At 42.6% G+C, this 25,589-nt stretch overlaps 1 protein-coding gene across 3 annotated transcripts in view; it reads left to right on the forward strand.

Moving 5' to 3' along the window:
• Positions 1-25,589, forward strand: part of RIN3 (Ras and Rab interactor 3) — an 80,408-nt gene that overhangs the window by 19,209 nt on the left and 35,610 nt on the right. Inside the window, exons 2-5 of one of the 3 annotated variants that reach the window (XM_021531960.3) lie at positions 125-311; positions 3,221-3,335; positions 20,826-20,898; positions 24,362-24,453. In XM_021531960.3, the coding sequence (XP_021387635.3) occupies positions 125-311; positions 3,221-3,335; positions 20,826-20,898; positions 24,362-24,453 (467 nt within the window). The other 2 variants (XM_085582272.1, XM_085582273.1) reach the window with 2 other exon arrangements.

Genomic DNA, 25,589 nt, shown 5'->3' on the forward strand with positions numbered 1-25,589 from the left:
GCCTAAGAGTTTGCACTTACAGTCCTTACATCCTTTGATGTCTGTGTTTGCACTTACAGTCCTTACTCCCCCCAGTTTTCTGTTTGCAGCTCTGCTTACCAGGGACTCCCTTGCTGTGTTTCAGCCCCGTTGGAGATACCAGTGAAGAGGGGAAAGAGACACATCTCTGCCAGGCCAGTGCTGTGCGAAATTGCCTCCAGCTTCCAGGGATCAGCATCCTTGACAAACTCATCAAGACGTGTCCTGTCTGGCTTCAGCTGAACATGAGCCAGGAAACGGCTGGGGCGATCCTTGGCAAAGAAACAGCAGGGGTAAGTCCAAAGCAATTTCAGTTCAGACAACCACATTTCCTGTCCTTGGTTAGGAGAGAAGTGCTTTTTTTAATGTGGAAGCAAAAATATTTACCAGACTGTTCTCTGTTTCCATTACCATTTGATGCTTTACCTCTCTCAACAGCACAAAACAGATATATTGGCTTTGGGAAAACAAGGAATATTATCTCCGGTTTTATTTGTTTACCACATAGATTAATGGAGATGGCTTCCCATTAAACACCATACCCACAAGTGTGGTGATTATCCTGATATGGAGCAATGAAAAAAAATCTGTGAAGGAAAGGACCTTAGATTCAGGGAGCTGCTGGGAGTAATTTTTAGTGCAACAATTGATATTTGGTTTGCATAAACTGAGTAATAGAGAATTATACACTTGTGCAAAGCTTAGAGCTTGCTTAAGGAAAACAGCTCTGTGCTGAAGGGAGCTGCTCCCCTTTCCTGAGAGGTCTGAGAGGTGAGGCACAGCTGGCTGTGGATGTCCTGGCTGGATCCTTTGGGAAGGGCAGGTGTAAATGACCTGAGCTGATGTCAGGGCACAGCTGCTCTGAGGAAGTTTGGACCTGTCCCTTGGCCGAGTCACTCTATCCCAGGGCTAAATGCTGGCACAGCCGAGTGACACCCTCCAGTGGGATTCACCTGAGCAGCCCGGACTGTGCAGTGCGCCTCACCCTGAATCAGATTTCTTCATTAGATGAAGTAATCCTCTTTGTTTTTCTGCTCTGTCTGTAAGTGGAGATGTGCATGACTGTGCTGGAGCCATGCGTGGCCCCAGGCCTCCTGAGGCACTGTCCCTTCCCTGCAGGCAGGGATTCCCAGCGCTGAGTGCTCTGGGGGAGCATCTGCCTCTGCTCCTCCTGCTCCCGCTGTCCTTGGGCACAGCCTCCGGCACAGCCGGCAGGAGAGGCGGTGCATCACCGCTGTCCCTCGGCAAGGGCAGAATCTCCTGCCCTCTGGGAGCCCACCTGAAACTGGGCAGCACCATTCCCACCTGTGGTGAAAACAGAAGAGGCTGGTTTCAATCCCAGCCCTGACCCAGGGGAAGTACAGTACTCCGGGCTACGTACAGCTCAGAAAAACCATCTCCTACTTCTCTGAACAGCCAGAGTCCAATTTTAGCCTCTGGATCCATGGCAACCAGGCGTGCCGATCAGGAAAAAAGAAGTGATTCATTTCCAGGTTTCATTTCCCTGCTTGCTTAGATTAAATTTCAGATGTAGCAATATAAGATGGTGTTGTCTGGCAGTCGTGGGGACAGCGCTGCCATGTGGGTGGTAGGACCTGGCCAAGGAAGAGCCTCTCCCTGCAGGTACCTTACCTGCAGACATTGCAACAGGAGGTGGGGACTGTCTTGCACTAGAAATCAGCCTGTTTAGGGCACACACCTGTGCAGTTATTTGCATTTTTCTCTGCCATGATGGTGGACCTGAGCCCCTGAGGCTCCATTTCTCCTGAACTCAGAGGCCATGTTGACAGCACCGTGTTCACACATCCTGTTGTGAAGCAGCCCCAAAGCTGTGTGTTCAGCATGGGTGCTTCAAAGTGACTGGAAACACCCTTATGGCTGGGACTCATGCAGAGAAAAGTCCTGGCTTCTAGACAAGCTTTTTAAACATTCCTCTGCCCAAGAAATTAATGGTTTTTTGCTAAATTTGTATATATTACAGTTGATTAATGATTTTATCAACTCGCACTTCTCTTTCTAAAATTAATATCCAGGCTACAAAATTAGCTTGATTTTTTTAATTCAGTTTTTTAAAAATTTGACTCCTTTCTCCCTAAGCTTACTGTCAAAGAACAGATGAAAGTGAAGATTATTTTGTCTTTGTATTGGCACCTTCAAAATAAAAGCTAAAAATATCCCTGACAATGAGCTTTAATTAGAAACACACTTAGGATCTCACATAATAGATTTCACATAATACAAAGAATGAGGCATTTTTTCCTTTTGCTTGGTGGAGCAGCTCTGTGGGAAAGGGCCTGTAGGGATGGTGGCCAGCGAGCTGGGCACAGACCCACTGAGGAGAGGCTGTGGAACCAGGGCTTGTTCAGCCAGAAACACCTTCAGGGAACCACACAGCAACCCCTGGTACCTGCAGGGAGGTCACGGCGAAGATGAAGCCAGGCTGTGCTCAGTGCTGCAGGGTGGGAGGACAAGAGGCAGCAGTGTACATTGAAACCAGAGGGGTCCAGACTGGGTGCGGGGAAGCATTTTGTCCCTGTGAGGACAGTAAGTGGTGGGACAGGTTTCCAAGAGGGCTGTGCAGTCTCCAGCTTTGGACACTCTCCAGACTTGTACATACAAATCCCTGAGAAACTTGGTCTGGCCTCATGGCTTCACCCATGGCTTCCTTTGGAGAAGGATTCTCCCAGGATATCTGCCAGGCTGAATGATCTTATAGTTCCATAAAAAGCTCTGCCATGGACACTGTGGCCACCAGAGCCTTTGGCCTTATGTTCCTCTCATGGACATTCAAATCCCTACCAACTAAATGTACAAGTGACTCCCTTGCTTTAGACCTGGACTGGGACATTCTAGGGTGACTCATCTGTGATTTAGGGCACTGGTGTGAGGACCATCACTTAACAAACTGGGAGTGCAGTTTTAAATCTTCAGTTAGTGAAATAGTTTGCTTTAGGCATAAGTGGGACATCAGTGATGCATAGAAATTTTGTGAATCCCTTCACAGGTCTGAATTTCACTTAGATGAAATGTCCCTTTCTCCATTATTTTTTGTTGTATAAAGCTTAGCTAAGTGGAATGAAGCTAAAATAAGGCTATTTAAAGGTGGATTGAACTGATAAAATCTACATTGCCAATGATCTAAAATAAAGTTTAGAAGCTCATATAATGTAGCTGAGCTCTTGATTTTTTTCTCCTTTTTCAGATATTCTTAGTTAGGAAAGAGGGCAATGTGAGCAACATGGTCCTTGCAGTCCGCCTGCCAGTGCAGAACGAGGCTCCTGGTGTGCTGGAGTACAACATTAAAGAAGAAAAATCAAGTAAGGTCTTTACATTTTCTGGTCTTGCTCTGGTTAAGGTACTCTGTCCTCTTGTGATCACCAATATTTATGTAATCTCACTTGCTCTGAAAAGGTTCCTCTTGTGACTGGCAGCAGGTCTTGCTTTTATGATGTAGTTCAGTTAATATTTCCTGCAGATGCTTTACTTCAGCTCCCCTGTGGTTCTGCACCTTCTGTTATCATTTACAGACTCACAATAGGGAAATAAAGCACCTCCAGATGAGGAGGCCAGTGCTTTGATCCAGTGAGGGGAGCTGCCTTTCACCAGCTGGAAGTCTTGAGGGAAGTGAAAAGCATTGGCAGATTAAGCCTGGTTAACTCACTGACTCTCTCTATTTAAGGCACTGAATTTGGGGGTCACCAGTCATCTAACATCTGCTACGTTGCCTTTTCATGCACCTCAAACAGTCACACTGAACAACAATTCACTCCTAAACTGTTTCCAACCAGGGAAGCAAGTGGCTGCTGGGATCGATGCTATTCCCAGCTGGATAGCCAAGCCTGCCATGAGCAAGTGAAAATTAACCCAGTTCAACATCAGCCACGTCTAATCCAGCCCTCTATGTAAATGGATGTGTAAGGTACATGATTTCCACTTTCAAAGGAATATTTGGAAATACCTGAGTTTTAGAATAGTCATAGAAACACACACTCAAAAGAGTTAATAAAAATAACTTCATGCTATTTATTTATCTGAACACATTTAAATCATCTGCCACTGAGCTCTGTCCCAAAGCCAGCTCTCCAGTGAAACTGTTCTATTCTTTACTAAAAACCTTGTGTTTCTGCAGATCAGTGTGCAACATCACTTTCCCCTTGTTCAAATGAACTTTTACAGTTCCTCAAATAGTTTTTCCTTCTCCTATATTTCTTCACATACCTCTGCATTGTAAACAGACTTTAAAGCCAGAATCTCTTAAACTGTTCTAATCTCAAGACCAGACAACAATCTGTCACAGCACTGCTCCTGCACAGGGTGCAGTTCCCTGGCTGCTGCATCCCCCTGGGAAGCTTTCTCTCTCATCTGCCTGCTCCTGGGAGCACCCAGCTGCAGAGGAGTTCAGTGTTCAGTGCTACCGTGGGAGGGCAGGAGCAGTAAACCTTTTGCCACAACTTCAGGTGTTCAATTAAGAATACAAGGGCAAGGGCTAGCTGCAGGGTAGAGAAACCTTTTCTTTATTTAGCTATTTGAACTCGGCTTAGGACTTAAATTTTTCATGGTGGGGAATTGGTTTTTGATGATCCAAGTTTTCCTTTGGATAAAAGTTTAAAAAATCAAAGCATGTAATCCTAAAATATGTAATTTATAGAAACGTTACATCTTCACTCATGTCCTGTGCCATAAAATCAGATTTCTTTTAGGACAGGCAAAGTAAAAGGTAGTACAAAAATGTCACTGAGCTAGGCTATCTAGAGAGATTTTGCTGCCATGCTTTTCCAACTTGCTTGCATTTTCTAATTTATCACTACCTTATTGCAAAGGATGTACTGGGACAAAAGCTTCCTGGTGGAAGCAAGAATTAAATCAGTTTCCACCACATTCATACATGTTGCAAAGTGGAGGAGGGTAGTTAAAATTTATCTCTCATTTGTAAAGCAGGAGAGCTGCCTTCACATGCAACAATCCCAGCAGCCACGAGGCTCATGCATTCCTGTGGTGGATATTCACATTATTTTTAGCTTGAGTTCTGTCAGTGTTGCACGTCAATTGGTAGAAAGCCTCTCAGTTCTCCATCCTGCACTGTGTTGACAAGAGCACACTAGGTACAGAAGTGGTCTCTCCTTTGCTTCCTTTCTCATTTAGGGTAAGTACCCCAGATTTTAAGTTTAAAGGAAATTGAATTAATTTGTGTTAAAAAAGCCAAAGGATTCTACCTAGTACAAGGGGAGATGGTAAATCCTCTGTGTCACAGAATTAATTAGTTTTTTAGCTTTTTAACTACATTACTATACTGCCTTCTAAACTATTTTCAGAAATAAAATTAAAATATATCTAAATGCTTTAAAATAATTTGGAACTTGACCTTCCTTGACAAGTAAGCTGGTATGTCTGGGTTGACTCAGACTGACGATGTTACCTTCACTCATCCCTGGTATTCTGTAAGTGTCAGGGTAGGAGACCTCTGAGCACCCCCAGAGATACTCTCTTGCTGTGGAATGCAAGTAAATTGGAAGTTGGGTGTTACACTCCTGAAAATATGTGAAACACCCCAGCTGAATAACCTGATGACCACTGTGGACTGGCAGGGTTTTTCCAAACATCTATTCTTTAACTTCAGAAAATCTCTTTCCTTTCTGGGCTGACACATCAGCAGTGATCTGTGTGCCATGCTGCAGTGACAGCTGCTTGTCCCTTTCGGAGAGCTGGCTCCTCCTAAAGCCTTCGAAGAGCAGGAACAAATTCCCCTCCTTACCTCACTTCAACTCATTAGACTCCACACAGTTAATGCATTCAGATGTAAACTGAAATCTGAATTTGCCTTGACATATAGAGTTTTGATTTTATGGAGAGCCTTCCTTCAGTTAAAATTCAAGTTGCAACATAGCAAACTTCAAGTTGCAACCAGCTTACTATTTTGAATAAACTTGCCAGCTGCTTCTTGTCCCTGGATATTTTGTAGAGCCATTCTCATTTCATCCCGCTTTTCAGTCAGGATTCCAGGATCATGATGATGGTACAGAGGTTGTGCTCCATATAGACAAAAAAAATTTCTTCAGAATCTTCTTGGCATTGCACTGCCAAATAAGGGTGATTCATTGTTTTACTATTTCTTTTCCTCATAGAAACTCTGTTGATATTTGGTGATTTAGGGAAGTATAGTTTTCTGATGAGAAGACTGTATTTCATTGTGATTTCTCTTTTCAAATGGAAATCCCCAAAGAACCCACTAGGTAAGAGAATAAAGAAATGAAACCTCTTTCCCTTTTTTGGGGGAGAAGTTTTCACCTCTCCTGTGAAGTAGCCCTTAGAGTGAACAGGAGACTGGACTTTAAAATTTTTCTTCTGCATCTTTTTGGTTGTAATTCTTCCAGAGACAGGAAGGCTAAATACCAGTAGTATCAGTGGTATAGAAGAGGCCAAACAGCTGATACCAGGTACCATGTGGTTCATCAGAAAGCTGAGAAACCTGTCAAGTTTCAAAGCCTTGGATCTCTGTGGTTTTGCACTTCGCCTGAAGGATCCCTTACTTCTCACTCAAAGCAGTGAAAATCTCCCAGAGTTAAAGCTTGTTGCAAGATTTCTACCATTTAGAGATGCAGTATTGCCAAAATATTGACTACTTTTTGCACTTTCTGTTCTAAGAGTTGCCCCTTACTTCTGCTTCACTCTGAGATAGAGCCCCAGCCTCATAAACTGAGCACCCCTTCCTCAGCTGGCTTCTGCTCTTGGCTCTTCTCAGCAAACTGGTGGCAGCCTCAAGCTGTAATTCCCTCTCCTTTTCATGGATATACCTTCAGAAGTCATCCTGCTGACCTCAGCTCCATTGCAGCAGTATTAAAAAGGGATGAATCAGAAGTTTAAAGTACATGTGCACTTCTGAAGTACTGTATACTAAGAGTTTGGAAGAAGCATCTGAGTACCACAGACGATGTGGTGCAGGTAGTGACAGTAGCTTTTACTTTCACAAAGAGTCATGAAGGCACCTGCACAGGAGTAAATTTCTCCTTTAATAGAGGAATGCTCCATTCCTCCTTTAATAGATGAATGCTCTATCACCATAAACTGAGGTTAAGTTTCTTTTTTTCTGGGAAATTTTGTGAATAATATCTGAAGATAACTTGATTTCACAAAACATATTAATTGATCACATGCTTCTCAGGAATCTTTTACATATGCTTTGGTGTGGGTTGTGTAGTAATTGTTTTCCAAGCTCTTCTGTACCAAGAAAAAAGGATGTGATTCTTTCCAAGTAAACAAAATGGCACTAAAGAGAAGTATCTGCAATTTCACAAAATAAACAACACATTGCTCATATTATTAAATTTTTAAAAATAGAAATAACAATGACATTTATTTGCTAAGTCCATCTTGAACTCTTCATGTCATAAGGACTTTGAGGCTGGTCTGATCTTGCCATAGCTGCCCATCTCCTGTAACCCTGCTCCTGCCTCTCCCATTGCTGCAATGGTTTAGCTCACTTGGAGGTGTATTTTTGGAGGCAGTCCACATGAGCCCATGTTGTGGAGCTGCTGTGCTTCCTCTTTTAAGCTGTACCTGTGGGGGGCAATCTGCCACCAGACACAGTTGTTCAAAAGCATCTTTCAAAACACATGGGGCCAAGGCTGGGTTGAGCCCCCAAAATCAATGAGTGCACAACTGAAGGAGGGGTTTGTAGTGAAGCCTTGGCTTTATTGTGGCTATTTCATTTATTAGGAGAAAATTATGAGACTTAAAGTTCTCTGTGCTCTGACTCTCCAAGCTTCTCTGCAGACCAACTCTGAATAAGCTGGAATGTAAGAGAGTCTTGAAATAACCTTAGCGAAATCAAATAGGAAAACTGAAATAAATTATCTCCAAGTAATACAAAAATGTCCAGAACATGATTAATATCTCCTTTGAAGGATGAGGCACGGTGCCATTGGACGCAGTAGCTCAATTTCTGGTTTATGGACAGCAGCTGTACTCCAGGCTATGTGGTATGAGCTTGTGGTAAGGACCTACAATATACCTTGACAGAAAAGGTGCAGGCAATTACTGCACTCCAAAGCAGTTTAAGAGCAATCACTGAGTGTTGCTGCAAAACTGCAAGCCTGGTAGCAAAAAACAGTGTTGATAAAGAAATCCAATGTCTGCCCTGGTCACCTTATTTGACCTTTCTTAATGTGAGACTGAGCTCAGGAAGTGCAGATGAGTTTGGTATGAAATGCTCGAGACAGGAGGAATTTAGGAAAGGATTACAACTCAAGTAAAACACACAGCAGTAGTTTAACCTGACTGATTAATTCTCTAACTGCTTTTACCTGCTTGTCATGAAAGTTTGTGAGGATCTGACCACTTTGTGCATCCACCAGTGAACATCTACCAGCAAATTCTATCAGGACAGAAAGAAGTTACACCAGATACAGAGGAAGCAGGAAGGCAGGCCTTGCTGGGGAGGCCAAATGTAAATTCAGATGAACAAAGATGTTCCTTTCTATGTTGGATGTTAGGAAATGTGAAATCAACAGGAAAAGACTACTGAAGTGCTAAGATTTTACAACATAATTCCTTGGCTTAATGATCCCAAATAGATGCAGTCTAAAGATGTGAAAGCAAGCTTGATTCTCAAAGTCAACTTGGCCAATCATAATAAAGTCAGTTCAGTCACTTCAACACTGCCATTCCTCCTTCCCAAGCATGCATGGGAAAAACTCCACAGTTTTTTATCTTATATATTTATATTTTATATATTTTATATATTTTATATAAAATATATATTTTTATATATCTTATATATTTTATATATAAACTATATTTTATATATATTATATATTTTTAATATTTTGTATATTTTATATATTTTTATTTTATATTTTATATATTTTTATTTTATAGACTAATGCCATTTGCACAGATAAAAAGGGCACGTGCAGTCATTCTGACTCTCCTGTAACAGTAACAGAAATTAAACAACAGTAATCAGGCAGCAGCATGTTTACAGAGGGGCATTAGAGCAACAGGGGGATGGACACTGCTCATCTTTGCAGGCTTAGCTCTAAGCAAAGCTGCTGAAAGCCCTGGTCTTTACATCCCAGCCAGCCTGAGGAGAGGGCTGTGGGCATGCCTGGCATGATGGCAGAGCTCAGGCAAGCAGGAGACAAATTCCTGTGCGTGCCTGCATGGGTCAGTGCATCCCAGCTCTGTGTGAGGGCATGCACAGGGCAGGGAAGAGGGGCAGATTGAGTAGGAACAACTGTTGGCTCAAGCACCTCCAGATGCTGACAATAGACTGGCCTATTGCACTCCTCTGGCACCCAGCTAACATGGCCAAATATGGTCATTTACGGCAGATTTCCCTGTTCAATTTTGTTAATGTTTATTTTAATACATCATGCTGAGGCTGGATTAACAAACTCAGACTAAAGTACTTGCTGCTAACATGTCACACTATGGTCAGGTGGCATTTTCCCACGTGAACTGCATTGTAGTTCCACACAAATGAGGTCATGGGAAAAAACAGGAGGATAGCTTGGTTGCTGCAAGCTATTAATACACTATTTAACTCCTTCAATGCGAGGGGCCAGTCGTGTTGATGAACTTAGTGATATGAATATTTTTGTGCAAGTGTTGACAGCTCTTGCAATAGCTTCCTCAGTTTTGCAAGTCTTCTTGCTAACACTCTGCCTCCTGGAATCAGGAAGTAGAGTGAAGATAGGCAGAATTTTTTTTTCCAGAAAGAAAAATAACCATCACAAATGCAGGGAAAAACCTTACAACGTTGGTAATGCTCAGAAAACAGAAGATTCCGGAAAACAACCAATAAGAAGACAATCTGCCATTAAAAAATTAATTTTAATTGCATTTATTTTGTATCCCTTCTGAACTAAAATGAAGATGGAGATAGAAATCTGCAGTACAGACTGAGGTCAGAAAGATGGGATCCTTCACTTCATAGCTAAAGGGAATAAACTGGTGTATGTGCTGGTATACCTGGCCCTGACTTCTAAGATGAAGACATTTATTTGGGTAGCACTTGCAGATTTTTTTAGGAGGTGTTTTGGGCTGGATGAAGCCTTGAGTGACTTGGCTTGACCTCATGGTCCTGGTTTTAGCAGGATTTTGGGTTAGAGATCTCCTGCTGTCCCTGCCAGCCTGAGGAATCCCACAAGTGATACTGAGCCAGGCTGTGGGCAAGCTGAAGGGCAAACAGCAGCTCTCAGAAGAGATGTCTCAGAAGAGCAGCATCTCTTCCCGATCTCTAAGGTCCAGGTTCTTGAAGAAATACTTCAAAGATTCACAGAGGGATAGTGGTGAAAAAAAAAAAAAGTAAAACGAATATTTTCTGTACTAGTGTGTCATCTGTGATCTCCCCAAAACCCATAACCTTCCTTTCTTCAGCTTCTTCCTCCTTTGTGTATAAAGATAGAATGTGTTCAGTTTATTTAATCAGTGTAGATCTACAGTCAACTCCTATCAGGTACTTAAATGTACTTGAAAAGGCCCAGCAATGTTCCCACAGAGGCAATTATATGCCCCTAGGCATATTGGAGAGCTGAGCTTTTTGCAGGCTGAAATAGACTCCTCATGTGCCATTAATAACACTGCAATGCTCCTAGACTGTTGTTACACTGATATTGAAGGGAATTTTCAGTTGGCATGGCACAATCCAAGGAGTAAATATACACTCCACCCTTCCCAAGTCAAAACTCTCAAAACAATCTCTGGCTCATCAGACTGCAGGCAGAAGGGTCCATCAGAAAGTGTGTTTGGTTACTTCTGTTATCACTGTAATGGAGCCGCAGTTATTTTTTAAATGGTCACTTTAAACAAAACAGTTGGCCTCTTTCAGTGGAAGCCCTGAAGCTTTCAATACTGGAAAGAAGAATTCTTAATTCTGTAAACTAAGGCATGAAAGCAGGGTAGGACTATTTATAGCTTTGATTTCCTCTGAATAGGTGAGAGGCTGAACCTGACATTACAGAGTGAAAAGATCAAGGTGATGCTTTTTTTGGGTTTTTGGTTGTGTGTGTTTTTTTTTTTTATAACCTATTCTGGCATTCAGTGATAAACAAAGAGAGGACTGACTTGGCAGCCACTTCCTGAACTGCCCTGGAGACTTGTCTACCAGTCAGGAAGGTCACTCAGCATCTTCAAGTTCACTACAGAATATGACTTTACTAAATATATATTTGTGTGTATAAGGAAAAAAATGTCAGCTGTCCCAGCAGCTAGTAGTGAAGGTACTGCAGGCCCATGAGTACAATAAAGTAGGTGGAAAACAGCATGGGCCCTCTTCTGAGGAGAAAGAGTCGGGTTTTATGTGAGCTCAGGCTGTAACTGTGCTGCCACAAGAAGGGCTCTCACCATTGCTCAGCTGTCAGTCGCTCGTGTCCCTGCCCTCCAGCCCCTCTGGTCCCTGCATGTTCTGGCTGGGAGGGAGCGAGCAGTGTGGATGTGGGGGTGTGACAGGACAGTGTGGTGGGGCAGTGCTTCCTTAGAGCTGTTACCATATGCTGGGTTACGTGGAATAAAGCCTGGAATGCAGATAAGAAAGTGGTAAAGGGCTGAGGGGCTGCGGGTAACTCTGGGAAGGGCTGGTGGCAGACTGTCTGAGAACAAGTTGGAAAAGGGCAGCAGGTGACCGAGGATGGAGTCACATCCTGTAGTGCTGAATAATTGTATGAGCCTCCAATGTGTTCTAGGCTGGCCACAGAGGCAGGAGCCCCTCAGAGCTGCTTCATGGTGCCAGGAGAGGAGGCTGCAGGCAGGGCAAGAACGCTGGCTTTTGGGATGCCGTGCAAAACTGTGGCCAAATTGCTGCATAGCAGCCAACCTTCCCAAGGCAGAGCATCGTGCCAGCAGGAGGAGGAGCTGACCTTTCCCTTCCCTGCCAAGATTAATTCAGCTGACTTTTGCAAAGGAAGGCACTGATTTTACAGGCTGAGGGCTGAAGCACAGGTTGCTGAAGGGGCTTGGCCTGCTGTGCATCACCAGCTCAGAGCAAGCCCATTCTGGCCAGCATTGTATTTACTGGGCTGCAGAGAGACCTTTTGCGTGCTGAGCTCTTGACAGTGTCCAGCACTGAGGTAGCAACACAGCTATTCAGACTCCTTTTGTACAGCCTAGCAGGCAGTTCAGCTGCTGTAGTGTGGAGAGTCAATTTTTCCAATTTACTTAAGAGGAATGTTTTCCTTTATTGTTGCATGATGGAGCGTGTGATTGAGGCAAAGCAAGAAGCTGTTGTCAGCTCTGGGCCTGACAAGTCTGAAAAAAGAAGAAATGTGCTGGAAAAAATAACAAGTTATCAACACCCCTGGGACAGAAGATCCCTCTTTCCTTCTTTCCCCAAAACTGGCTGATTCCAGCTCAATTAAGCAAATAATACACTGCAACAGAAAAACTTGTCCAAGACTACTTTTTTTTCAAGGATTAGCAAATTGATGAGTAAAAGTTTGTGTATTTTTAGCAGGGGAGACTGGAAAAGCTGAATATGTTGTTAACCTTCAGGTTCACATTTTAAGGAGTTTAATTGCATTTAAGGAGGCCTCTGGGCAGACACTTGCTATTAAGGAGAGTAGACTGACAAATGTTGCTCAACATGGTTCCTGTTGCTGCCTGTGAGATGTAGAGCTACCCTAGTTATCTTCAGATTAGCCTCTCTCAGACACAGATAACAATCTGCCTGCATCACCCAGGGCTCTGCATGGGCTTACTTCCCCTGTTTATGCATGTTTCTCATTAACAAGAAAAGTCTGCTATCACCTACACAGCTTCTTGGCATGAAAAACCTCCCACTGAGCAAGTCTGCTCCATGGCATGGCATAACTGGGCAGCTCTGCCCCAGCCCTGACCTTCAGCTCTGGGGGTGCTCTTTTGCTGCTGCTTTCTGCTGGAACTCATCTGCCTCCACAGGCAGTACCAGACCAAAGGCCACCGCTATGTGGGCTGTAATGAGGACATAGGAGACATTATCTTTGTCTAGCCGGCTGTCTGTGGTTTGATTCAAGATAAAACACTGAATGATTTCTAGTCCCCTACGCATGTCTAACCTAGATGTCTTCCCGAGATCAGTCTGTCTGTCAAGGATGAGTTTCTCCATTATCCACATCGCTATTAACCCTGAAAAGTGGGTTAGAGTCAAGGAGTTCCCCTTCAGGAGATTACTCTGAACTAGGAGCCCAGAATTTTGGTTTGGCAAGAGCAGTGACCACAGGCCTGGGGGATATTGTAAAACACTGTATGAAGACACATTTTATAACCTGTTTTGCAAGTCCATCATTTCTCTCCTAAATGCAGACGTGCACAAGGAAAGCAGAAATTCTCACCAAGTCCTTCTCATGTGAGCTGAGTCCCACATCACTTTGACACATTGCTTATTTAAAAACATTAAACACTTGTGCAGCTGCTTTTTCAAGATTGAACAGTGCCAGGCTTCTCTGTGATTTACAAGTTGTTTTGGAAACATTCCAGTTGCTTATAGCGGGTAGCTTTATTCTATTTTTTTTTTAAACTCTCATCCTGAACAGTTACCTCTCGTCTCTCCATACAAATACTTTATTTTTACTCTAGGCTTTAAACCGATGGGATTGTAGGTAAAGCCTTTTGGAAAGAAGCCCTCGGGGTCTTGTTAGCTTTGTTAATCCTTACTTTGGCTTTTTTTTTTTCCTTATTTTTCATTCCCAAGAGGCATAATGCAAATTCTGTGTGTAATCAGAGCTAGAGACTATGCGTGCTGTTCTAGGATAATATTGTCTTACCCTGCTCTGCTTATTTCCTTGAACACAACCCAAAAAGCTTACTGGCTCTAAAACAGCAACTCTAAATCAGTACCCATAATACAAGTGCCCTTGTCTCAGAGGCTAAACTGAAACAAATGATAGTTTTTTATCCTTGACCAGTGCTATCTAAAGATCTTATAGAGCTTAATAAACATGATTTTAGATTTGTAAATGAGGTAAATAAGATACTGTTTGAAGATAAATGAGGGCATTAAGAAGGACCTCACTCTTTGACCCTTGAATAGGACCCTCACAGTCAGTGACAGTGCAATCTATCCCACTCAGAAGCAGGAAACAAAAGAGGTGTTTTCACCAGGTTGTCAATTAGGTGGGATTGCAGCTCTTGGAAGCAGAAGTATATTTTTTCCCTTTTTTGTCCACTCTGTTGACCTCTGCCATTTCAAAGTGGGTTATTCTCTTTAATCACTCACCCTTGGAAAGTGTCTTGCTTGTAAAAGCTTTTCTTCCTGTAAGTCTCTCTTGCAGAATGTGATTCTGAATACTGAGTGTCTTCCCTTAAAACACTCAGCAAACTTCCTTTTTCTGTATGATTAACCTCAGCACTATGGTACTTCACAATGTATCTCAGAGCCAGAGAAATAAACTATCCTCCAAAGTAAATGGAGAAAAACATTTTTTTAATAAAATACATCTGTATGATAGCATACATTTCTCACATAAGGATTGATTCTCAAGATTTATCCATATGACCTGGAGACTGTTGCTCAGAGCTAAATCCCCAGAATTTAAAATCATAGCACTGTTTCCTGTTACATGAGGCACAGGGGAGACCCTTTATATATCTGAATGTTTTGTTTGCTTCACAAAGTTTTACCGAAGAAATTTGCCTTTTGAGAGTAACTTACAAGTGGCTATATCAAGTTTGTCTTGTCAGCCATGAGCCCCAGCCCTGACAGTTTTAATGAGCAGCTGGGCAGCATAAATCTTGTACTGCCATTGTAATGTACCAGTGGCTGCTGAATGACCTGCAAAAATGTGACTTCTCCAGCAATGATCCCAACTCGTGCTCAGCTGCTTAGTGCAGGGTTCACATCGTTTGAGTATGTTATCCTACTCCCCTGGGTGTCCCCCTCAGCCCTCAGTATTTCAGAAAGGCCATGTTTCCTCCCTTTTTCCTGAAAAAACAGACCCTATGTGGCTACACCTAGAACTTCAGCTGTATCTCATATTGACATCTGTTCCTGGGAATTCCCCTGGAAAGAAGTCCTGGATCTCCTCTAGCTGAAGAAACACTGGAATTTCCACATTATTCCATCCCTGGAAAGGGGATATGGGGTTGAGGACCTGACAAGTAAGGCAAGTGCTTTGAAACTGAACAGCCACTCTCCAGCATGTGCTCCGCTCTTAATCCCTGAAATAGCTGGCAGTGCTATCCACATAGATACCTTTAATGAAAGCACTGAGCACTGTGACACTTTTCTTTTAACTGAGTTGGCTGTGCTTGAAGTACCTGTGAGAGGCACCCTCTCATCCCCTGCTGAAACACTGATCACAATGAGGAGGAAACAGAGCAGCAAAATGCCTGTAACACATTCCTGCTTGAGCATCCTGCAGCAGAGACAACGAGACCAGGCAGAACTGGGATTTTAAACTGAATTAAAGGCATTAAGTGTCAGTGGACACCAAGGTGCTGCCCATCTGCTTGGGTGAATGTGGATGAGCTGAAGTATAATGGAGTGGCCAAGACCCTGTGGCTGTTAGGTGCGAGGACAGCTCCTTATCTTAGCAGCAGAACAGGCACACAGGGTAGAGGGGAACTGTCATCTCTACCGAGTGTCCCTTCTACTCAGCTCCGGCCTGAGAAGAGTAGAAAAGCCTGGGATTTGCATCTTCTCTAATGACACTTTGTTCAGCACAACATAATTATATTTAATGAAGAACATACTTTAAAAATAGATTTCTCTTATACTCTACAACCAAGCTCATTAACACTTTATCACTTTCATAATTCATTAGTTCCAATTTCCCAGGAACTGCCATGAGCAGTGACTTTTTTCATCATAGCCAGAAAAATTAAACTCTGTAGGAAGCCACAAAATTGAAATCTTTTGAAAAAGGAGGAGCTGGATGCACAACAGGAGACTCGGGCAGAAGTTCAAATGGGTGAAGTTTCAGCACTTGATGAGGGAAAAAACCAGAAACAACTGGCAGTTAAATAAAGCACATTAGGAAAGATAAGAAAGACAAAACAGACATAGGTTGACTAGGACAATCTAGAATTGTGCAACCAAAACTGAAACTACAGCTTTGAAATCATGTGGAAGAAGCAGAGGCATCAGATTACAGAATAAATAAAAAGACCTTGAGAAGAAAAAAGAAAAACAGAAGAAAAAGATAAACAGTGTCAGTGTTTTAGAAAAACACAGCATTAGAAGGCCATATACTTCTATCCACAAGGTCATCAAGAAATAACACACTAAACAATGCTAAAAACAAATACTAGGAACTTCCCAACAGAGATGTTGCAGAAAGGTACCTTAAACACACTAAGGACTTCTGCCAATGAAATCTTAGTTTCCCTTCTTTAGAAGCATCCAACTGAGGATCTTTCTCTTAAAACCACCACGAGCCAATTGCATGAATAAGGGTCAGAACTGGGGAACTGAAACAATAACCTGAAGGAATTACATCACACTCTCACACATTTCTGCAGAGCACAGCAGGTAGGACAAGCACAGTGTATCGTGACAGACACAACAGCCTCAGCTTTGGGGCTACAGCAGTCACTGTAACACTCCACTGAAATACTCAGGGCTCCTTCCTCAGTGGCAGGAAACTGCTAACCTGCTAACCTGAGCTGTCAGTGTCTGGGAGTAAGAATTTTGGTAGCCTCTGCCTTGGAGTGATCCCATCCTCACAGCTAGGTTTACTCTCTGAGGGTAGAAGAGCAGCAGCAAAGCTGGCCTGTGCTGCTTATTGCAAAGGTTGGCCACTGTGGTATCAAACCACAGACTTGTATCAAAGGAGAAAAACAACTCTTGTTAGGAGACTCTGGATTTATAATCTGAAAATAGAAATAGAAAACTGGAATCACATCCATAATGATAAATCTCACAGTTTCCCAGATTTTGGAAGAATGAGAACATCTAAGCACATCCAGGCAGGACTTCTGAGGATGGGTGTTTTCTCAGTAGTCCTCTGTCGACATAACTGCTGCAGAATAAGGAATTCATGTCTTTGAATTCAGATGTCTCTGAAGGACTACACAGATACCAAAAACAAATGAAAATACAATGGATAGCATGAACAGCGCCACTAGAGAAGAAGAAGCTGAAGTAATTGAGTCCCATGAGCCTGTGTAAGCAATAAAATGGAAATGTCTTGGTCTGTCCATGTACCAGAAAAATGGAACTAGCAAACACAATTCTGTGGGGAAAAAATCAGAGAGGAAAGGAAAGCTCAGGGACAGTGTGACTCAAAGATATCTGCATCTGGATGGAGAAATTATGGGGAGATTCAAAGAGTAAAGGGAATATGAATACAGATCTGAGACAGTGCCTAAAGATGGCACTCTTCAGACCATGCTGGTGTTTGAAAGAGGAAGATGAGACAATCATAAATATATATAACAGCTCATAACCTAGCCAAGTTCTGTTCATTTACTGAGTTGCCAAAGAACTCAAAAAGAGAGTATAGTCACCAATGAACCACTAATTCATGTTGCAAATGCTTCTGTCACCCATAAGAAAAATTCAATTAATTCTTATCTCTTTGTTTCAGACTACTCAAAATTGCCCACTGATCTACACATTTCCCCTTTTATTTCCTGTAGGTGACATTTTTCAATGGGTTTCTAAATATCAGGTAAAACTCAATATGCTGTGGCAATATGTTTGGCTCACAGAACCCAGCCTATTTTTTCTCTTGCTTTTGATCCTATTCTTGACATTCAGGCACTGCTATGGTGAGATGTAGATATTTCCTTGCTCTTAAGGTGTCCTGGATCTAGTTTTACAATCCCAAGAAAGGTGAATTTTTTTTCTCTGCACTTTTCATCAGGATTACAGCAGTCTGGCAGATGTCTGCTTGTAGATTCTGCAAAAGTCATGAGTTCCTATAAATGGCAGCATCACGATCCCTCCCTAAGCAGCAGTTCTCATGTCAATGAAATGTCCCCAGCTACCCACAACACACCCACAGCCAGAGAATATCACCTCTTCCTGATTGTCTTGTCAGAGCAGGGTGACTTGAAGGCAGCAATGGCTCTAAGGGACAGAAATATGGACCCAAACAGTCAGCCTTTTGGCTGTTCAAGATTCCTATTTTCTGTGTCTTTCCAAGAATTAGAAACATGCAGCAGGATGCACAAAATGGTCTCCACAGGTGAATGGCAACCATTCCCACAAGACAAGTTCCTATCATAGCCATCATCTGCCATCCAAAAGAAAAGCACTTCTTATCAGTGATGTCTGCTGATGTCAGCAGGTGTCTAGAAAAAAAAAATCGGCTAAGAGAAAAGTGTTACATTTTCTCCCAAGGAAGATGTTCCCACAGGAGTTTGCAAGGCAGAATTTCCCCATGGGTGCTGTGCTGGGAGCAGATCCAAGTAGCCATGGCAACCCTGTGCAGGCTGCTTGACATGGCCACTGCTCAGAATACATTTTGGGCTGAGTATTGGTCCTGATGGTCTTAGTACCTCGAGTAATGACACATCTAAAGCACTATTCTTACTGTTCTTCCATCTGTTCTTACTTGTTTGCAGGCTGCCCAGAAATGTCCCAGAAGAGCTATAGGTCTCTGTATGATGAATTCCAGTCTGCCGAGAAATATGCTTGGTTTTGTTACCTTCTGGGACATCCCAGAGCAGGGACAGTCCTATTTATACATACCACCTGCAGAAAACTTCTGTCCTTGAGCTTCAGCAGCTTTTTGTACCTAGTCTTCCTTAGCAGTATAATTCCTGGTCATTTGTGGTGTTTTATGCAATTTAACTATATATGTGAGGAGAAGTAGTTGTGCAATGGCAAGGCACTTATATGTGGAAACTCCTGACACAGAGGCACTCGGACTAATATTTTTTTGTCTAACATACAAGCTCTCAAGTGGCAGAGCTTCCTGGCACAGAAACAATCAGTAGTCCCAATCCAAGCAATTTGCCCATATATGTGAGCATGTACAGGTGCAGCCTGGTCTGTTATGGACACCTGCAACTCATAATGCCAAAGTGAGCATGTAGCTCTTGACAGAAAAAAAAAAAACTCTCTTAAAACAATCATCTGTACAAAGGGCTTTATTTAATAGCTGGAGATTCAAGCAAATTCAGACTCTTGGGATTTGGTTCATTCTCCAGAACAGGACTGGGTTTTGTCTTTATTTTTGTTTCCTGTATCAGAACTGCAAAGCAGATGGGTTTCAAACTACAGAAGTTGTTCGTGGTAGATGTTCAATGAAAATCCCTGACTGAAATATGATTCTTATTATGAAAAAAAAAATAAATTGCCAAATATGATTTTTCCAGTTGTGAGAGAAAAGTGAGGGAAAGGGATTGTTTTGCTTGAAGTATGTTTTAAATTCCACATTGCAGTCTGGTATGGGTGCATACACTGTGGTTAAACTGCTCATGCTGATCCAACATAAACTGATGCTAGGAATGACTATTGAGAATTACATGGTCTTTGTCTCTATAAAAAATGCCTACATTGGAGTATTCAGCCCAAAATAACAACCTGCTGGGCCTGAGCTAGAGCAAAGGGAGAAGCAAAAGGAGGAAATGCCTGATTTGGGGGAATGAGATATGAACCTGAACAAGAGACAATCTTGAGCATTTCCTTGCTGGGAGATTATCTGCTGTCTGGAAAACAAAGCCAGGCCACAGAGGCGAGGGAGAGGAGAGGAGAGCCAGGAGGATGTCTGCTTCCTGCAGGTGCTGGAGGCCTTTCTTTGCAGGAGACCAACCACCAGGCAGGCAGGGCAAGGGGCTGGAGACAGCTCACAGGGCTGTGAATCAGGGCTGACTGAGGAAGCTGAATCACAATAGCTCAGCTTTGAATCCACAGCTCTGACCTGTGGCCTAGAACAGAGAGAAGGAAGATGCACAGCATCTGTGGGCAGTGCCATGGGGGTGGGAGCTGGTGCTGCTCCCCAGGGACTCCTGGCATGCTCCTGTGGCAGCTCTGGAGTGCAGCTTTGAGATAGTTGTTTCCCACCAGTAAGTGGGCATTTCTGAGAATCCACCGCAGATTTCCTTACCCTTGTCAGTGTCTGTAGTGGGGCTACAGACAGGCATAGAGTTGGTGAGATTGTAAGGCTGAAGCAAAGATGGACACATCTCTCCTGCACATCCAGGTCTTTATCTCTGTCTTGGGTTCTCAGTCAGTGAAACATTCTCCGCTGGTCAATGAATTTTTTCTAGTTTAAAAGCCAAAAGCTCTGTAGTAACATGTGAGATTTGGGCTACACAATGCCCAAATGCATGTCTTTAAGAAAGGTCATCTTAAAGAACTCTCTGATATGGTGGATTGTATTTGGGGAGTGCAGTCACTGAATAACACCATGGGAGGGAGAAGACAGAAGAGATACAAACAGGCTATGCTCACACTGCCTGTGTGACCCAGGTCAGAGCCCACACACACAGTAATGAAACAGTAATTCCTATTTTTCTTTTTCCTTCAAAGCACTTTGTCCATCCAGTCCAAACCAGATTCCAGCATGGGGAGCCACAAGGTCAGCCCTGTATGTATTGCAGATATGCACTCCCTTAGAGACAGATGGGATTGTAACGATCCCTTTGGAAGTGAGCTGGGAGGTTTCTTTCTTCCCATTGTTTCTGTTAATGTCACAACACTTGGATATCTTGAACTAACTTTTCAGAAAGCCAAGCTGAGCTATTTCTTCTCTAGTGTCTCCCTGAAGAATCTTGTTGCATTTGGCCATCTGAAGCCAGTTCTTACAATTTGTCGTATTAGTCCATGAAATTACTGGACTGTCACAGAACACAAGATGTGCTAGCCAAACCTACCTGTTTGGTTTTTTTTTAATCATATAGCTCAAATAAATCAGCTGCTGCTTTTTTTTTCTGTTTTTTACCAGTCCTGTACCTGGAAGGATCTGTCCTTGTATTTGAAGATGTTTTCAAATTGGTCGCCTTCTACTGTGTCAGCAGGTGAGTTGGATTCATTGCTTCCTGGCACAGCCATTTTGCCCTCCCCTCTGGTCTGCCCTTCCCCAGTCCCCAGTCCCAGCACAGACCCCTCTGTTTCCTCTGCTACCCTCCAGCCTGCCGGACCTGAAAGTATTTCAAATGCACAGCAGCTGGAAGCTTGGTCCATAGGGCTGCTTCCACAAAGAACAGAGGCACAGAACTGAGGCTAGGAGAGCAAGGAGGAAGAAGGGCCCCGAGTTAAATATTTATTTAGAGATTTAAGCACACACACACACACACACACACACAGACATACACACACACACCCCTGGCAGCATCTTAGCAAACCTACTGATGGACTGTTGCCTGTTGGTGACTCAAAGCACTTAGTCACTGATGGGGAATTTGTCAAGGGAAGTATTCCTGAAACAATATATTTTCTTAGGTAAAATTTGAAATGAAAAGTGTTTGTTTGCTCAGCACAGAAATACCAAGAATAATTGGTACAGAGATGGAAAAGGCCTGTAATGTAATTTTCACTAGTGCAAGGTTTGATCAGCAGCTGATGATGTCTGAAGCCTTCTCTGATCTGTGTCCTTGTGCTTAGCACACTGCAGCAATACCTCCACCAATTTACCTCATCCCTACTGCAGCCGGCCCAGCTGTGAGTTGGTTGTAGACTTTTAACTTCCTCTATATAAACTTACATGACTCTTAAAGTAGTTATTTTCTTTTAAGAGAAGAAAGCAGATTCAGGATATGTTTACAAGGCAGTCACATCAGTCACTTGGTTAGGTCACACAGTAGGAACAGTCTCTCTGGGGTAGGATACTGTGTGGTACAGCTCACCCAGCCAGTCCCCCACTCTTCTGAGAGCTGCTCCTGCAGCCAGCTGAGTTCAGCACTAGGAGCCACAGCTCCTGCCTGCACAGAGGAAACCATGCTTCACCTCACCCTGATCAGTTAATAGACATTTAGCTACCTAGATGTTTATAGACCCTATAGAATGGACATAAGTTAACCTCTGGATCCTTATAAAGATTTCTTTCTCACTAAAGCAACGAACAGCCCAAATGCAAAATAGAATTGGGCATTTCTAGTAAGTGGCTGGTGATGCAGAAAATATGCTCACTTCTGCTTTCCTGCAAAAAGGATCATGGTGAGAGAAAAGAAAGAAAGAAAGAAAGAAAGAAAGAAAGAAAGAAAGAAAGAAAGAAAGAAAGAAAGAAAGAAAGAAAGAAAGAAAGAAAGAAAGAAAGAAAGAAAGAAAGAAAGAAAGAAAGAAAGAAGGAAAGAAGGAAAGAAGGAAAGAAGGAAAGAAAGAAAGAAAGAAAGAAAGAAAGAAAGAGTTATTAGATTTGATGCCTCAGGTTTGAGCTTTTATATTTTTCAGATTCTGTACTGCTTTAGTGTGTAGTTCTGAGCTTCATATTAAGGGATAGAAATCTGTCTTCACAGAGTAGGTAGACAAAATAATTCCTTTCCTAGCTTGGAAACAAGGACAACCAACCCAAATTTCAGGCCCAAGAACATAAACAACATGGACTAAAGAAAGAAAAGCAAGAGGGATGGAACTTCACAACCTAAAGCTGTAACTGGGCAATTAATTCCAATATGCAAATGGACCAGAACTTTTAAAAATGAGAGGCCTCGTGACCAGGTCCATTTTGTGACCATTTTGGGTTCATCTTGCGTGTAGCCCTGGCTGGGCTCTTGTCCTGCCCAAGGTGGATCTACTGAGGCATTTTAATAAATCCCTACTTTATTCTTTGACTAGCCTCTGTTCTAGGTCAGCCTTCACAAGGCATCAGTTCAGCTCCTGTTATAGATATCACTGCTGAGTGTCAAATACATATTCAGATGGTTCATGTGATTTTCCAGGCTACTGTCAAAAGGCAAGATAAAAAGGGAATAATTTTCTGAGAGAAGCAGGTAATAAAAGGACACTGACCTACCATTTGCTGGCAGTTCATAGGCGCTCTCTGGGAAGGTGAATGCAGAGCCCTGAGAACAGGGATGTAGTAAATTGTCTATGAATAGCTGGAAACAGCTTTTCAGGGCTGACAGGCTCTTCTCAAAAAAATTTTGGCCTGGATATATTACCTGTCTGTAGGTAACAGATGATTTGGTGGCTGGTCTGCAAGCTTCTGCCCCGTTAACTAAACCAGATTTTTTTCTATTAGGGCAATGTCCTAATATTTCCTGATCTTAATATGTTAAAAAAAAAAAAAAAGAAAAAAGAAAAAGAAGAGAGCTATTCATGCATATAAAACAACAAAGAAAGCAGAAGGTACATGGACCCTCTTCCTCTTCCTCTTCTAAACCTCATATCTGCCATGAAAAAATAATAAGCCAGGGATTCCATCAGTTTATGTGAGTGACAGCAGAGTGCTCAGCAGTGCACAGAGAACCCATGGAGAACACAAAACATCAGTAAGGTATGTGTCTGTCTAAAAGGTCAGAAATAGGCCCCTTGCATTCATCTGTCAACAGAGAGGTCTGCAGTTACGTGCTTTTTTGCAGTGTGCATTTGTTTAGCAGAGATCTCCTACTCACAAGGCCAGTTTTTCTGTAACAATTCCTTCTATCATGTATATTTTGTAGAGCTTTTTATGTGTAAGATAATCCTTCACCATTCCTTGCTATCACTTACGGACTGGTTTTCTAGTCCTTGTTAGAATGGGAATTGAGGCAAGAGCGAGGTCAGCAAATTCTCACTGGGCAAGAGGCAAACCTGAACAGCTCACTGGCAGAGCAAGGGCTCTGTTAAATTGAGACAGGGTGTGTTTCAGTGAAACCCACCCAACATCCTCTGAGAAACTCTTATCTTTTTTGTCATAGAAATACAGCATCTTTCCAGAAACCAAGTACTCAGAATTCTGAGAGTAGAGAGTTAGAGGGATATGTGTGTCCTCGGTGTCATGCAGCACTTCCTTACTGTCTGTCTCTTCACCCAGGGTTTACCCTTCCCCAGGTAGGGCTTTCCTTTCACAATCCCTCTGTGTCTTGCTATATAGCCATGCCTCGCACTTACAGAGATTTTCAAAAGAGGAAGTAGAGTAGTGAGAGAGGGGTAAACAGAAAGAAAAAGGACCTCAAAACCTTTCCACATGAAAAAGATTGGCTTTTCTAATAAAAATAACTAGAATTTGCAGCACCTCACTTTTAATGGGAATGTATTTCTCAACCCTTGTGGCCTTCCCTGAGGTGGAGGCATTTCTGCTCTTTTCAGAGGACAGAGCTAAGGCACAGTGATTAAGTCAGTGCTATAGCATGAAGCATCACCACAGAAGCTGGTGATCTTTTGTGAAATCAGAGTAACCCAGGCTGGCACAATGTCCATAATTCCTTACCAGCCATGACTTCGCCAAACACAGCTGAAATTGTGAGCCAATGCAATCACTAAAATCGAGTGAAGTCTGGAGTTCCTAACAGTTGTGGGGTTTATCCTTTTTCCGTTTTTTCATTGTGTTTATTTCTACAGGGATTTGCTGCCCTTTACCCTGAAGCTGCCACAAGCAATATTAGAAGCCAGTAGCTTTCAAGACCTTGAAATTATTTCTAGTCTGGGGATAGGTAAGTCCCTCAAAGCAGTCAGATTTTCACTTGGACTTGTGAGAACAATAGTGCCTTGCACAGACTAATAATGCAACTGGAAGATAGATGAACTATTGTCTTCAGAATAGCTAAAGGGGTCTGAATGCAAGAGGAAGATGTTTATGAACTTTGTGTTCATAGCAGGATGCTGACAAAATGGTCACTTTTCTCTTGGCCATAAACCTCCACCTGGATCTCTGTCCAGGGCGTGTTCCCTCCAGTCTGGGTAAGCTGAAGTGCAGCACAGCCTCTCGGGATAACTTCTACATGCTGGAAGTGGCTGGTATCTGAGCTATATGGAAAACACCTTTGCAACTTCTCCTTCTGATGTGTGGGGGCAATGCTGATGAAAGTGTGATATTTTTGAATTTTGATATTTTTGCTTGCTCCTGCAGGATTTCTAGTTGGTAGAGAAATATGTATCGTCCCAATATGTTCTCTCACCTTACACAAATCACATGCAAAAGGGACATTATTTTTAGTGGCACAACCAAACAAGCAAATTTTAGATGAGATGTATAAAGTTACAGATAGAAAAAGCAATTGTTAATGAAAGGAGATCTCCTTTCTATTCCTTTTCATTTAACACACTCCTCTTGAGACAGCTACTTCAGTAAGCCACTTCCATGCTTCTTGGTTTTTCAGTTTTCCTTACGGTGTTGAAAACAGCCAAACAATGGAGAAAATTGAAGAGTTAGCTCATTTAGAGATATTTATTAGAGCACTCTCACTATTTTTGGGTCTTCTGCATCATATCTCCCAGAAGGCATGGGCAAACCCCACTGGTTTCAGTTCAGGTGGCTTTGTTGAATTTCACCAACAGATTTGCCTCTAACACTTTCATCATCCTCTATTTTGAGTATGTTCCAATTTGTCAAAGCATCCTTTTATATGGATGTCCAGCCAGCACTTATTGCTGATAAAAGGGTACTTTTCAGCTTGAGATAACAAGTTGCACGCTTAATTTTTTATAACAAGTCAAAAAATTCAGATTAAAATTAAGGATGTGTATCATGAATCTGCAACCTTCAGTCTAATTTGAGTCAGCAGAGGGTATCTTGATTCAGGCAACTGTTTCCAGCAACTTGTGAAAGAAGAGATAAGTTAAAGCACAA

This window comes from Lonchura striata, chromosome 5, assembly GCF_050655825.1.
Source record: "Lonchura striata isolate lonStrDom1 chromosome 5, ASM5065582v1, whole genome shotgun sequence".
In the NCBI taxonomy this organism is placed as follows: domain Eukaryota; kingdom Metazoa; phylum Chordata; class Aves; order Passeriformes; family Estrildidae; genus Lonchura; species Lonchura striata.